Source organism: Mirounga leonina, unplaced genomic scaffold, assembly GCF_011800145.1.
Source record: "Mirounga leonina isolate KUSES-001 unplaced genomic scaffold, KU_Mleo_1.0 Mir_115, whole genome shotgun sequence".
NCBI lineage: Eukaryota > Metazoa > Chordata > Mammalia > Carnivora > Phocidae > Mirounga > Mirounga leonina.
In genome coordinates this window covers 48,837,296-48,852,797 of record NW_023270268.1, presented here as the reverse complement: position 1 = coordinate 48,852,797, position 15,502 = coordinate 48,837,296, and the positions used below count along the sequence as shown (strand labels likewise).

At 37.3% G+C, this 15,502-nt stretch overlaps 1 protein-coding gene across 4 annotated transcripts in view; it reads right to left on the bottom strand.

Annotated features, from left to right (window-relative positions):
• MME (membrane metalloendopeptidase) overlaps positions 1-15,502 on the bottom strand; it is a 108,162-nt gene that overhangs the window by 37,848 nt on the left and 54,812 nt on the right. For all 4 annotated transcript variants that reach the window (XM_034997485.1, XM_034997455.1, XM_034997464.1 and 1 more), the window contains exons 9-16: positions 14,448-14,582; positions 12,152-12,253; positions 10,412-10,548; positions 10,209-10,302; positions 8,920-9,048; positions 7,648-7,746; positions 5,195-5,275; positions 3,801-3,904 (exon numbers count right to left, since the gene is read on the bottom strand). In XM_034997485.1, the coding sequence (XP_034853376.1) occupies positions 3,801-3,904; positions 5,195-5,275; positions 7,648-7,746; positions 8,920-9,048; positions 10,209-10,302; positions 10,412-10,548; positions 12,152-12,253; positions 14,448-14,582 (881 nt within the window). The remainder of the gene's footprint in view (positions 1-3,800; positions 3,905-5,194; positions 5,276-7,647; positions 7,747-8,919; positions 9,049-10,208; positions 10,303-10,411; positions 10,549-12,151; positions 12,254-14,447; positions 14,583-15,502) is intronic.

The window sequence follows — 15,502 nt, the reverse complement described above, 5'->3', positions numbered from 1 at the left end:
GACCATGGAGATGATAAGCTGCAGATCCCCTCACAATACCTATATAATATTTAATCAGCAGCTGGTGGGCATAAACTTTTTTTTGTGAATGGGGATTTGAAGTAGATATCACTGTCAAATGTCAGAGATGAGAGAGAGGGATCAGTCTAGAATGATGAGTTCCTGATTTCTGTCTTGATAGCAATAAGATGAAAGTTGATGAAAATATGGGGAAATATGAGGATATAGGGAGAAAGATGATCAATTTTTGCCCAAAATGGCAAATGCTGTGTTTGTAGGGTCAATGGAACACCTACATAGAGGTGTTTCATAGGTAGCTAGATATTTGGGTTTGAAGCTCAGCAAAGAATCTGGGCCAGGTGCAAATATTCAGTGGTCATAACGATGGTAGAAGATGCCAAGAAGCACACGAGTTTGCTCAGTGAGGGAAAAAAAAGGTCCAGAAGTTTATTATTTGGATAATTGACTGAATTAAATTAAATTAATTGCTGTCTTGAAAATTTAATACATCATTTCTCTACAATACCCTACAGTGCAAACCCTACATAATCAATAGTTTTTCTCATCTCTGTCCCCTCAGTTGTGGGTATGGACACCTATTTCTCCTGCAAGACCGTGGCAGTGAGGACCTGAGCATCTGCAAATGTAATTCTCTGAGAGGTAACTACAAACAACGAGAACAAAGTAGACATAGTAGATGTTTTCTGCCTGGACAGACACAGTGAGGATCTGAACTTGGTGCTACATAAAAAAGTAAGGAAAACATAGTGACTTTCTTACTATTAACCAGGTACAAAATGGGTCCAAAACCATCAATCACTACAAGAAACCTCAAAAAATACAAGGAACTGTACAGTCCTAATGATTTGATGTGATAATTGTCAAAAGTGCTTGCAACATTTGGGAAAACAAAAAATAAATTTTAGGGGCGCCTGGGTGGCTCAGTCAGTTAAGCCTCTGCCTTTGGCTCAGGTCATGATCCCAGAGTCCTGGGATCGAGTCCCGCATTGGGCTTCTTGCTCAGTAGGGAACCTGCTTCTCCCTCTGCCTGCCACTCCCCCTGTTTGTGCTCGCTCTCTCTGTCAAATAAATAAATAAAATCTTTAAAAAAATAATAAATAAATTTTAAACCTAAATTGCCAAATTAAAGCTTCACCCTGTAAAAAAAATTTCACAAAATTAACAACGGACAGTATCATTAACAAAAAGGAGCTAACACTAACTCAGGGGTTCTCACCTGAAGTTGGGGGGGTGGTACTGAAAAAGATACCAGTATCTGGGTCCCCATCCACAGGCAAGTACATCTCAAGTGAAGGTGGTGAAGTTGAGGCCTCAGTACTATTTCTATGGCCCCCCAGGTGACTCTGATGTGCAGCCAGAGTTTAGAACCATTGTACTCAGTACACAGGCAGAAGAGGGAGAAGAAAAAGAAACTAGGCTGGTATGGCACAGAAGACCTTAGAAGACATATTGCACTTGTGATTGACTATCAAGAATCTCATGGGAAGGGCCCAAAAGGTTCTAGTGAGCTATGCATGCTACCGATGAAACATTCATTAAAATATTGTAAGGGCACCTGGGTGGCTCACTTGGTTAAACATCTGCCGTAGGCTCAGGTCATGATCTCCAGGTCCCAGGATCAAACCCCACATCGGGCTCCCTGCTCAGTGGGGAATCTGCTTCTCCCTCTCCCTCTCCTGCTCCCCCTGCTCATGCTCTCTCTCTCTCAAATAAATAAATAAAATCTTTAAAAAAATATTGTACACAGCTTTCACTTGTGATTATTATAAGGGAAGAGGACTCAGGAGAAAATCAACACATATGATGAAAGGGAATGAAAAATGCAAACTGTATTACAAAATGATTACAGAACTTTGGGCTGCATTAACTTTAAAAGAAAACATCAAGTAATAATTCAACAACTATTTTTAAAATTATGAAACAGTCTTCTGGTGTCATATGGGTGCAGGTTATATTAGCTATTTTCAGAAACACCACCTGACAATATTTCTCTGTAGATATTTTACACGGTACTGACAATTATGAATTGTGAGCATATGTATTTTTAAAGAAATGAAAATCTTCAGACTTGTAAGAAACTTCTCAGATTATAAATTTACCCACTGCATATTCTTTTTGGTGACTTTTTGTGGGTTTCTAGAAATAGGTTTTCACAACTGATTATAACACAAACCATATGCACCCATTCTTCTTCCTTCTTTGCTAGCTAGGGCACAACATTCTCCAGCCTCTGCAGCCCTGTTTCTAGCACCAGACAATACAACATTTGCTACAGTATAAACCGTGAGGTGAGCAAAAGAAATCAGTCTCTCTTTCAGGGTACCTGACGGATTCAAATGTTCTGTAGGGATTAAAATGTATTGGCATTGTCATTTAGGAATTTTGTCCAACCTGTACTTGGTTTAACTGGGAACAGAACAGCCTGCCATCAAACAGTCCACTATCACTTTGTACCTTTCCTGACACAACATTTCCTTTCTGGTGGTAGAGTTTATTATATCATGTCTTTCTTACCCTCTGATCTTATAATATAATATAATATTACCAAGGTCCACCTTCGATTCTCCTAGTTCCCAGTGACACCTGGACTTAGTGTTCTAGAATAGTAGTTTAGTAAATGAATAAGTGAAAGAATAAATGAGCGCATGAGCGCATTGGTTTCAAGCACCTCACTGGCATTATTTTGTCTGTTACCATGCAAATCAAGGTAGTATGTTTATTTTTCATTTGCTCATTCATTCATTCATTCATTCGGTTTTAACTGAAAAACCTTCTAGGTGTTCAGCACTGTGCTGAACAGTCAAAAGGAAGGATAGCCCCTGTTCTCCAGGAGTTAAGAGCCTAGCAAGAAAAAGTCAACGTAAGCAGCTCTAGGGATCCAAGTGCACAAACACACGTTGATAAATATATTAGCCACACCCATTTAGTTGAAAACTCAAGACTAAACTAATGTTAATGTTAATATGAAGTACGAATGCTACTAATAAGCAGAGATGAAGAGCATTTGAAGGCGACTCCCACGATCTATTTGGCTGCCACAAGGTTGACGGTGTTACAAGGAGCAGTCTAGGAAGGGGATGGGGCTGTGGGATGACTGGCCCATGGAAAACAGGTGGGGCTGTGGGTGCAAGACCATTCTCAGTATTGCAGGTGCGGCCTCACAGAAGGCTTGCAGGAGCTCTGGGTTGCTTAGGCTAAGGTGTTTTTTTTTTTTTAAGATTTTATTTATTTGACACACAGAGAGAGATCGACAGCCAGAGAGGGAATACAAGCAGGGGGAGTGGGAGAGGGAGAAACAGGCTTCCCACCGAACAGGGAGCCTGACGCGGGGCTCGACCCCAGGACCCAGGGATCATGACCTGAGCCGAAGGCAGATGCTTAATGACTGAGTCACCCAGGCACCCCAGGCTAGGGTGTTCTTGAGAAACTTGTCCACAAACAGGTAACAGTCTCACAGAAGGCTTGAAAGAGCTCTGGGTTACCTAGGCTAAGGGGTTCTTGAGAAACTTGTCCACAGAGTAGAGGAAATAGGCAGTAAATGAGAGGAAACCAAAGAAATGGGGGTAGCCTGAGGACACCTTAATAAAAAAATTTTTAATTTTCTTAAATCTTTGACCCATCTCTACTATGATAGTCTTAGATGCTCTTGGAGGTACTCACTCCATTGACAGACATTGTACTTTTTAAACATTATTTTAAATTGACTTCTTTTTCTTAACCCAACTATGAGGGACAAAGCCCCTTTTCTGAATGAACATATAAGAAACGAATATACATACTCATCCTTGTCCACCTTTTCTCGGAGCTTCTTTAGCTGTTTATTTTGGCTGAACTTCAAGTTTTGAATTATGTTCTCAAAGTATTTATCTTCCTTGTAGTTCAACTATATTACATAAAAGATTTTGGGAAAATTAGGCAAAATTTTTGCTAAAAGGATAGGGGATATGTTCTTAATTTGTATCAGTTAATAAAGTTAACAGAGAGCATTAAAACTTACCAAAGAAGGATTTAATTCTCATTAACCTAGTTCTATACTACATGTCACTGCTGCTTTAACTGAATTACTACTTTAGCCTATTCTTCTGTAACTAATCAAATGAAACCAAGTGTCAGACAAGCTTTCCTATATTGACATTAACCCTTACATGACAGATGAGACAAGAGTCCATTCTTAATTTAGCACTTACTATGTACCAGGCACTGTTCTCAGCACTTCATATATTACATGTTTTTAATCCTTATAATATAATATAATCTTATGAAGATGGGCTGTTACCACCATTTTAAAGCTGAAGAAACCACGCAGACAATTAAGTCACTTGCCCAAGTTAGTGAGCAGTGAAGCTGGAATTTGAACCCAAGTACCTGTCTGTGAGTCTTTGCTCTTAGCCACTGGACTCCTGAGACAAGGGCCCCCGGGACTGACATGCTGCAGCCTGTTCATTTACAAGAAATAGTCAAGCTTTTCTACAAATTGGAAGAGAGGAGAGGACACTGTGGTTTGCAAACCCCCACGTGATGCTAGTAATCAATGGATTAGGAATCACTGTCATCCCCAGGTCTGGGCAAGGATCACCTTATTGTCACCAGAGTTTCAAAGTAGTTGCGGGGACCACAAGGTTAGCAACAGGACCCTCAGCTGGGTCTGAAATCAATAGCATAGTGACTTGAATCGATTCTGTTCTCTTTTCATTGTTACATTACCAGAGGGGAATAAAATCGCTTCTGGTTTTCAAACAGTAGGTTTTTGTTTTGTTTTATTTTTTAAATAGAGGCATGACCTGGTTTTTATCCAGTGGAGGAATAATTGGAAAGTGGAGGAAAACTGAAGACTTGACTTTTCAGGCCTGTACTAGGTGAGATAAGGAGCCTGAGGGCCGCCTGTTGCTCATCACTCTGATGTCTACCCCTTGATGCACTTTAAAGGACACCAGATTTTCCCACTACTGTTCAATGGACTATATGGAAACCAAAATAACAAAACCCAAATATGAACCAGGCCGGTGAAACAAAAGGCTAAAGCTAAAAGATAGTTTTGGCTTCAGTGTAAAAGGCTTTATATAACGAGATCTTTGGCTTTAGGCTACTTCACATAATTTCTGGCACCCCACAGCTAGAAATGACAATACCACCAGTCCCAGGTATCATTAGCACAGTCTTCATAGAGACTTACCTCGAGGTATTCATTATTCAGTTTATTATCATTTGAAATAATGTCATCAGGATAGCCAATTCTTTCTTTAATGGCTAAGGCCTAGGAAAATTAAAACATTGAATGTAAGGGCAATTACATAACTTCCAAATGCAAACATTATAATTTGCCATGACTAGCAATTGAATAACTTGATCCATATTGCTTACAAAAATAGTATTTGACAACACTTAAATAGAGATCTTTGAAATGGCTTCTCCCTGGGGTTCAAAATAAACAAAAAACAGCTCTGAAGTTTTGCTTCTAATACCCTATTCTCATAGGCTCCACCTTTCCCAAGAAAATCAAAATGAAAACTGACAAGTCATCGTTCCACATGTATTGTACTTCAATGAACTTTTTCTCTGAAAGGCTTTTTTCTTCAATTTTATAGGAGGGGTAATATTTAGAGCTTCCATTCTAGCAGCTTATAATTATCTTTCCACTTCACTGAGTTGGCTGAGAAAACAGATATGGGCTTCTAGGGTTAGTGCTAATATTCTTTCTGAATATTGAGTCCTGGAGTTTGTATGTTCTCTTTTGGTCCCCAAAGCCAACATACCTACCTACCCACAGTTAAATGAGTGGCATTATTTAAAAAAGTAGAGAACAGGATTTTCCTTGCTATACCAGCTCATATTGACCGCTTGCTTACTATCATTTCTAATTTTTATTTTTATTATTTTAGAATTGTTTACTTTTATTATTTCATTATTACTACTTGTTTCCTATTATGATCTCTATTTCTATTTTTTTATTTCTCTCATTTTTCTCAAAGATATTTAACTTTTGATTCTATCATATTACATTGTTCTTAAATAATTTAATTATGTTACAAATCTGTTTCATAAGCACAGGATTTCCGCAGCGGATCAGACAGGATATGTGTCAATAAGCCAGTTTGGCCCAAGTCTGTTTTCTTGTAGATTTCCACACCATTGCCCATTACAAGAGCCTCCTCTTGAAGGTTTTTTATTTTCTAGAAGACACTTCCCCAAAGAGTGTCCTAAGAGGCACAGACTCTAGAAATGGGTCTACATAAACAGGATTTATTGTCCAATACTTTGGGTAAATACTGTGACAGAAACATTAAGCAGGCTTCTTTACTGCAGTCTAAAATGTAATGAGTATTAGATATGGTGCCTTAAGCTCATACCCTAGGAGCATGTAACCTAGGGTAAGGTGGGAGCAGGGAAGGCTTCCTACAGGAACCAGTTTCCTAAATTCTTTGAGCAAGGGACCCTTTTTTCATGGAACTACTTATGGGTCCATTGGCTTGTGATACCACCTTGGGAAATGATGATCAAGCACAATCCAGTTGGCTACATCAAATAGAACCATGTCACAGATAGCTAGAAGAACATGAAAGGAATAAATCCAGCCTGAACTTCTGAGGACCTAGTCAGTGATGGAAAGATAGGTATATTGTAGTGCCTAAATTCTAGACCTAACCTAGCCACAGCTTTGGGATAGCTGAAAAAGATAGTCCTTTCACATGCTTTAATCCTGGAAAAGAACTAGACTACCACTTGGTTTTTGTATTATAATAGGTTCATAAAATCTTTCTGTTTCAGTTTGAAGAATGGTCTGTTCTTGCCACCTCAACTACAGTGGAATTATCAGATTGTATGTGAATACTACTCCCAAAGCATATACAATTTCCACTGGACATGTTCCTTCTAGTTTTATATAGTTATCAAGACAAATGATCATAGTGAGTTTAAACCTAAGATCTCCTTAGACATCTGACACCTTTGTTCTTAGGCAAGATATTAGAAGTCCCAATAACAGGTGCACAGGGGGGGTAGGTAGGAATAGTTATAAAAAGGCACCCTCAACATCTCTTTAACTGTAAATCACCATGTAATACTTAAGTAATACATCACCTTACCTTTGCTTGACAGAAATTTAGTATTTTTCTCCCTGGGTCATATAAAAATTTAAATAAGGCATGTTTTAAAAATTGAGCTGGAAATCTGCGGTAAAAATTGAAAGGATATTTTTAGGCTTTGGCAGAGTCCTTTTGGATATGTTTTATAAAAAGAGGAAAAATATGAACCACTGATAGTATCTTTCAGATCTTTATTGTTCATATAGGATTTTTTTCTTATTTTCTTAAGAGTCCTTTAAAAAAAAAAAAGGAAAATAGGGGATCTTTCAAAATTTTGAATTGAACATGGAGAGTAGGAGTTTTTATTATCTCTTTGTAAAGAGATAATAAAAGGTGAAAATCATAGAAACAAATCTTTATTCATGAAAACTGTTCCTGGAAACATGACATCTTGAAGGAGATTGCTTTCATTTTATGCAATCCCTGAATTTTTTTTCTGAACTTCTTTTAAAAGTTGATCTTTTCTTGTAAAGAAATTGTTTAATAGTTAGCTCTGCCTTTATTTATTTATTTATTTGTTTGTTTGTTTGTTTGTTTATTTTACCTTCTCCTCAGCTTTCTTTTTCGTTTCAGCATCCATCCAAGTGAGGTCATCTAAAGTCTGAATAAACACCTCACGGATTTGAGTAATCAAATCCTCAACCTAAAACCAAAGGAACAGAAGACAAATTTAGGAGATGAATTAATTTTTGGTAACACAGATTTTAAAAAATAGGGCTATAAGCTGTCTTTATAGGACTCAATAATATGGTTTTTTTTTTAAAGATTTTATTTATTTATTTGAGAGAGAGAATGAGGTAGAGAGAGAGAGCATGAGAGGGGGGAGGGTCAGAGAGAGAAGCAGACTCCCTGCTGAGCAGGGAGCCCGATGTGGGACTCGATCCCGGGACTCCAGGATCATGACCTGAGCCGAAGGCAGTCGCTTAACCAACTGAGCCACCCAGGCGCCCAGGACTCAATAATATGTTAATACATGCAAATTTATAGATAAACTGTGACATAAACAAATGGATATATGTGGATAATTATATTTTTAAAGGAATTTTGCTACCACCAACACTAATGATTAAATAGGTCTTATACATGTGTTAATTAAAAAATCATCTTTAGGGGCGCCTGGGTGGCTCAGTTGGTTAAGCGACTGCCTTCGGCTCAGGTCATGATCCTGGAGTCCCAGGATCGAGTCCCGCATCAGGCTCCCTGCTCGGCGGGGAGTCTGCTTCTCCCTCTGACCCTCCCACTCTCATGTGCTCTCTCTCATTCTCTCTCTCTCAAATAAATAAATAAATAAAATCTTTAAAAAAAAAATCTTTAGAATGTAATAGTTTCCACGATTATAAAAGAATTCACATGAAATAGTAACTGTCATCACTGTTAGTAGTTCAATTAAGAAGTAGTATTTTAATTTCACTTTAAGTTCCATTGTCTTCATTTCAATAACAATGAAAAATGGAGTACATTTTTTAAATATTTCAAATAAACTCTGGTTTACTTTCAAAGTTTTTCAGAAAACACCGATTCTTGGTCAAATGTCTAACAGGAGACTTTACAAATGTCTCTATCACCAGAACACATGAGTGGATACTCTGAATACACTGCTTTTGGAAAATGGACAATTGGTTTTGGACTAGACAATCTTAAGATTAGAAACATAACCAGACCCTTGGGGGAAGGAGGGGGAGATTCACTGAGAAATAACAACAAATTATGATTCCGAGATTCTCTGCCAATTAATAAAACTAGCCAAATTATGAACTATTGTAATTGCTAATCGATGCAAACAACTACTGATATAGTATCGTGCTGAAAACATTACCACATGTTTACTCTCTCCAGCAAATGCTGCTTCCACGTACAGCCTTCCCACAGCATTTTCCATATTTCCATTGACATAGTTTGCACAACGTCTCCATGTTGCTGTTTCTGATGTTGTGCCATAAAGGGCCTATGGGTAAGAGAAAGGAAAGGACGTCTAAACACAAGTAGATGGCCACAGCAAAGGAGAACACACATTCCACAGAACTCTGTTCTTTATGTCCCTTAAGTTCTTGCAAATGTTCATTGCTTCTCCTCACAAGGCATGTTGTCCTTGCCCATGACAAAATGTAATCCAATTGGATAGTTTACTTATAAATAGTCCGAAAACAAGGTATATTTTCGGTAGCATGTCCCAATAGAACTTTAGGCTATTACAGGTGAATATCCTTCTAGACAGCTTCAGAAAACAACAACAACAAAATGCCCCCCCCTCCAAAACCAAACAAAAAAATAATAGTTCCAACTGCATAAACATAAACATGAAGTAATGTTCAACTTATGTAACCGGGGAGAAATCTGGTATACAAGAAAACACATTCCTGTTTTTTAATGTTTTGGCTGAACTTTCAGTACTTAGAAGAACTGTACGTATATAAATTTAAGTACTAATGAGGGGATTAACTGAAATAAGGGAAATTGAGCAAGATACCATTTTTACATTCTTTAATTTTAAAAATTTGTCTACATTTTCTTTCAAAGGGTAAATGCTAAAAATTTCAATTAAACAGTTATTTCCTTTCCATAACACCACCCAGTACATTTGCCAAAATGTCTCCTTCTTCTATCCCTCCTGCCCTGTCCCCTCACCACAGGACTACTAGGATGATTGTTTAAATAGTGAAGGTACAGCCTAACAAAAGGCCTTATGGTTGTCCCCAGGTAGGTGTGCTCTCAGTGGATTGTCTATATCAATGCAGTCCATCTGTCTGTGTGTCCAGTGTGCTACAAGCACCTGGAGGTCAAGTTAATTGAGATATATACCCTTGCAATTACTTCCAACACAACAAAAAACCAAGCCAGTACTCTTTCACAAACTGCTCCAATAACCAAATGCATCTCCTCCTAGAGCAATTCAATCATGGTGCCAGAGTAGACAATCACAGGACGGCAAAGCCCATGAAAGCTGGCTTTCCTAGGCAACACAGCCTAAATATGGGCGAAATAACCAATACTTGGCATGTTGACTCTTGGCAAAGTTCACCACATTCTAGCACTGTACATGGCAAGCCTTCATAACCATGTATCTCTTTATGCTTTAAGTCTTAAGAAAAGAGATTTTTTCTTCACCTTGCGGAAAGCATTTCTGGACTCCTTGTAGGTTCGGCTGAGGCTGCTTACAAGATCCATTATGAACCGCCAGGACATTAAATTTTGAAGATCTCTGTATAAAAAAACCCACCACCCAGCAACAGAAAAGATGAGGCTGCAAAGCTTCTAAAGAGTGATATTAAATGTAAATTTTGAGGACATAGACACTCTGACATACCTACCTGGCAGAATATTTGGTAAGAGTGAGCTTAAGTTTGGTTAAATATTCTGGAGCATAAACAACCACATCTTCCTCATTTGGAATACTAATATTCACAGTTGACATGATTTCATTTGTGAAATTTGACCAGCTGAATGGCTGGAAAAAAGCAGGCAGAAAACATTCAGTAATTTTGGATTTCTCTTCTTGGTTCTAAGACTCAATTATGGTTATGGAGTCAGACATGGTTAGGGTGTCATTTGCATCACTATATAATTATCACGATGGTCAGTGTGACATTTGTTTGGAATTTTTCCTCCATTGTTCCAATCAGTTTTTGAATAAAAATTAGTTCTGTAGCATGATTATTCAGATAGCAGCATTAAGCCAACCATTTAAGAGCAAAAGCAAAGCTTCTAAGGATAGAGGATATACAGCTAGAAATTTAGCTCAGTGTCATCCATCTTGGTCTAACTCACACACACAAAAAAGAAATCTAGCTTTAAAAATAAAACTTCCTTGGTTTATGCAAAAATTAAAATGGGTATAAAGTGTCTATCTTTTAAAAGTAGATATAACAATCCATTCAAACACCGTAATACACCTCAGTGGAGATCCTGCTATAAATGAAAGCATACTGTTGTCATAGGAGAGGTACAGTAATGTTATAGATACAACACGAATGGTCCAATGAAGCCAAACAACACATTTGAAACTATCAATATTGGGTCTATAGGCGTGCAATTTTTACACTTTGGAGCTGCTAAAAGATGAAATCTTATCTTTTATTCTCTAAAAGGGAATTGTGGTTATTCAACCACCAGTAGATATAAGAAAAAACCCATAGACATGGAGATTATGCAAGTCTTGCAGCCATATTTCAGTGTTTGAGAAGTTTATACATTTGTAAGTATATAAATATACTGATCACTTATTAAGTATTAAGTGCTATATGCTTTTCTTGATTCTCTTTGGTAGTTTGGACCATTTTTTCAAAATGGATTTATGAAGCCCTTATTATATTAAACAGTTCTATGTGACAAATTCCTAACAATAGGTCATGCCTTTACAAAGTCCTTTTTTTTTTTTTAACTGTAATTAGGGCCAAAGAGAATTCTATCACTGAATGTGATAGTTTGTAGATTTTCCTATCTTGCTTCACTTCCCGATCATGTGCATCAACTAATACACGAGGATACATACATAGTCCCCAAAAGAGATTACTGCATCCTAGCTAATGAATTATTACTATTTATAATGGAATTTAGGAGACAAATTTTTCTTATTTCTTGTGTTCTATTTCTCCATCATGGCTCTGAACATCTCGATAGATGGCCTTGATGAGAATATGGCAAGTTCTATAAATAAATTATCCTTTTTAGGAGTTAAAAAGAAATCTAGTGATTTTATTATTTGACTGTCCAAATCCAGGGGCTATATAATGGTCTCTCAGAAGGATTTTCCATTTTAATGTTTTCCAAACCCTTTGCTACAACAGTTCCTAGTATCATTGCACAGCTGCTTTGAAAGGAGTTTTACCTTTGAAATTCACTTTAACTAAAGCAAATACAGTGATTTCACATAGGTCTGTGTTTTTTTTTCCAGTCTTATCATGAAGTCAAATGGTTGGTGTCATCTAAATTCATTTTAAAGTTCAATTTATTTCAATAAATAAGTAATCACTGAATTTTACCAAACTGTATTTCATTGTTATAATTTTAGAAACGGCACAATAACAGAGAACACGAAACTTGCTACTTACCTTCCCATTGATCTCTAGTGAAAAGTTATTTTGGATCTGGGCTAATGTCATTTTGTTGTAAAGAAGCATGGGGTCATTTCGATCTTCAGGTTTAGTTGTAGCCTATGGATTTAATTTTTGATCATTATTTTAGAACCAAGAATACTTCAGAAAAATGTAACTCTCTATGAGGGGAAAAGAAATATGGAATAGACACAATATAATTTAAGTTCTGTTTTGTATACTTGTTTATGGTTAAAATAAATTCATATCAAAAAGAAAATTCAGGAGACTTTAAGTATATTCAGTAACAATCATCAAGATTTGGCTACTGTGTCAAGTATAAGATTCTTCAAAAATCTTCTTATGCTTTGACAACCGCTGAACCCCCTAGGCAGTGTCCACAGTCCTCTTTCCTTCTAAGGGTCATGGTCAGTTCAGTTGTTCTGTGATTGTTTTATATGATAACTTTCTCAAATACAGTCATCTGCAATGTATCTCTCAAATACTCTCTCCCACTTCCTCATTGCCACCATTCAGTATCCCAGTTAAAATCCAGACAAGAAAAAAAAAGAGCCACAATGACTTCTGCAAGAATTTAAAGCAAGAGAAAAAATTCCTAGTAAACCGCACAGTTATCTGAGGAGAGTGCTAGTACCTTCTACTTTTGTGCTGTCCTCCTATCCTGCCTAACCAGTTTAGTATACTCTATACTCAACAGCATCCAGTTTTATTTATTTATTTATTTATTTATTTATTTATTTATTTATTTATTTTTCACGGAATCAAAAAAGAAATGCAGTAACAACTCCCCAACTAGTGGCTGAAATAGGAAAAAGCAAGAGAGATGAAAGGTGGAAGTTTAACATGGGAATTATTTCTCAGAGACAATGGCTCCAGTTTCCCCTTTAGGTCACTTATTTATTCACTATTTAAAAAATCATTTATTGAACATCTGAACGGGATAATAAGCTGGATAACGCCAGAGATGCACAGGTGATTCAAAGAAGACTAAGGCCTTACCCCAGCCTGAGTCTAAGAGAGGAGGAAAAACATAGACACAAATCATTTTGAGGTAAGATACGATTATCAGAGAGCTAAGGCTGATCAAAGGAGAACATGGTCTGGGAAGGTGCAATGGCAGAAACCCAAGGCAATACACTGTTCTCCTCTAACAATTCCGTTTTCAGCACAGAACCACATGTAACCCATCCAACTGCCATTCATCCAGCCGCAGCTCCAAGCAAAGTCTGGTTCTGACTGGCGATTTTGGGTGTCACGTAGCTCCAGGAAACCTAAAATTGCCCTCAAAGATCTTTAGTCTTCAAGATTCTGATACAGTGGCAAGCACCTGGGGATTCAGGAGCACAGACTGTTGTTCACAATGTCAGGGAGAGCCCTGTAGACTCTAGACTGAAACTGACAATGGGTTTAATCAGTAACCTTGATGCTGCTTAGACAGAGTTCACTCCTTGAGACTGCAGACTCTGTCAGAGGAATGTCAGACAAGAAAGTGCCAATTCAGACTCTAAGCGTTCATCTGAAACTAGAGGAAACTCAGGAAAACATCCTATGACTTTGCTGATCCTGTCAGATCCTCTGAGCCAGGCTGACAGTCGGAACTCGGTCACACTGAGCCGTCACGTGGCAATGTTCAGGGACTAATATTAAGCAGAGGGATGGTCAATCTCTGTGATCACCTTAAACTTAAAATAAAACAAAGTAAAACTACACACATCAAAACTAAAACAACTTTGCTCAATAGTTAGCAATCACATGTGCCCTGAGTCTCAAGGACATCTCAACAACTGTTTGACTGCAAATAGTTAGGCTTTTGGTATAATCCACTTATAATTGGTAATTAAGTGTATCTGGTTTAATATTTGTCAAACTTAGTTATGTCTCCTTGATGTCAGGAACCCAGTTTACTACAAAATTCTACAGTTTCAAAGGTCTTCTTAAAGTCAATGATTCATTACTGAGCTAGGCATTTTTACCAGTTGTTTAAAAAGTTGCACCTTTTACCTTTGTAATATGATAGAGGAGAAAGAAAGAAAAGAGTGATACACTGGGGCGCTTGGGTGGCTCAGTCAGTTGAGCATCTGCCTTCGGCTCAGGCCATGATCCCAGGGTCCTGGGATCCAGCCCCACGGGGTTCCTGGCTCAGCGGGGAGTCTGCTTCTCCCTCAGCCTCACCCCGCCTCCAGCTTGTGCACTCTCTCACTCACTCTCTCTCTCTCTCAAGTAAAAAATAAATTCTTAAAAAAAAAAAAAGAGTGATAACATTATTCAATGAATTAGAGAAAATGTGTTTTACATTGGCAATTTCTTTTTCCAATTCCATAACTCTCTTCATTTCCAAAGAAAGTTGGTTTTCATCGATGGGCAGTCCTCTCTCCTTACGAATCAACCTGGCCACAGAAATCATAAAATCCACATATGCTGTACAAGCCTGGAAGAAAGAAATAGCAATGAATTGCTGGAGAACATTCTAAATATTTATCATGGTAATTTAACTTAAAATTTACTTATTAATTTTTGGTAACACATAAAGCACAATAAAATAGAAGGCCTTTTCTAAATCCTGAAAGAAAGGCCCTGCACAAATTCTTAGAAAGTCATCAGGTGTTTGAATTAGAGCAGAACAAAAAAGTATCACTTTGAAAGTACCAAGTAATTTATAACCATTTGGTTTGGGAGTTCTGTAATTTTCCATTTTTAATCATTATTTTAAATTGCCTTGCTAAGAATACAGTTGCAAAAACACTTGATAAGCAATAACCTAGTATTTTTTCTTAAATAATCATAAATTCCTTTCCCGAATTCCATTTCTCAAGTTTTCTCTGTTTATATATATATCTTATATATCTTTTTAAACTGTTCATGAAGAGATGGCCACAGACTCACATAATATCATCAGGACATCTTTACATCTCTTCTGGCCAAGCAGTTGTTTTTTGTTTGTTTGTGTTTGGGGTTGTTGTGGAATTTTTTGTTTTGTTTTGTTTTGTTTTTTGTTTTTTCTGTAAATGAGAGTGTGTTCTCATGAGGTCCACAAACCTGGGGGTTTTAGTTAATTCTATAGCTGGCTCACGTTAATACGCTAATGTAAAATTTCTAGATTTCGATATTGGCTCTTTCCTAAGGACCTAAATTCTTTCCGTTTCATCTTCACATGCATTTGAACTTTGTGAAGTAAGCCATAAACTGGTTACATTATCAACCTTTTACAGAATATATAAGTGCCTTATTCAAATTCAGAGTGGCATCAGCAGCAGGAAATTGAATACCACTTCCGTAAATCTCAACCATTGCTATTCAGCCATTATTATCCATCAGCAATTAAAATAAATTATGGTCTCACCTTGTTAA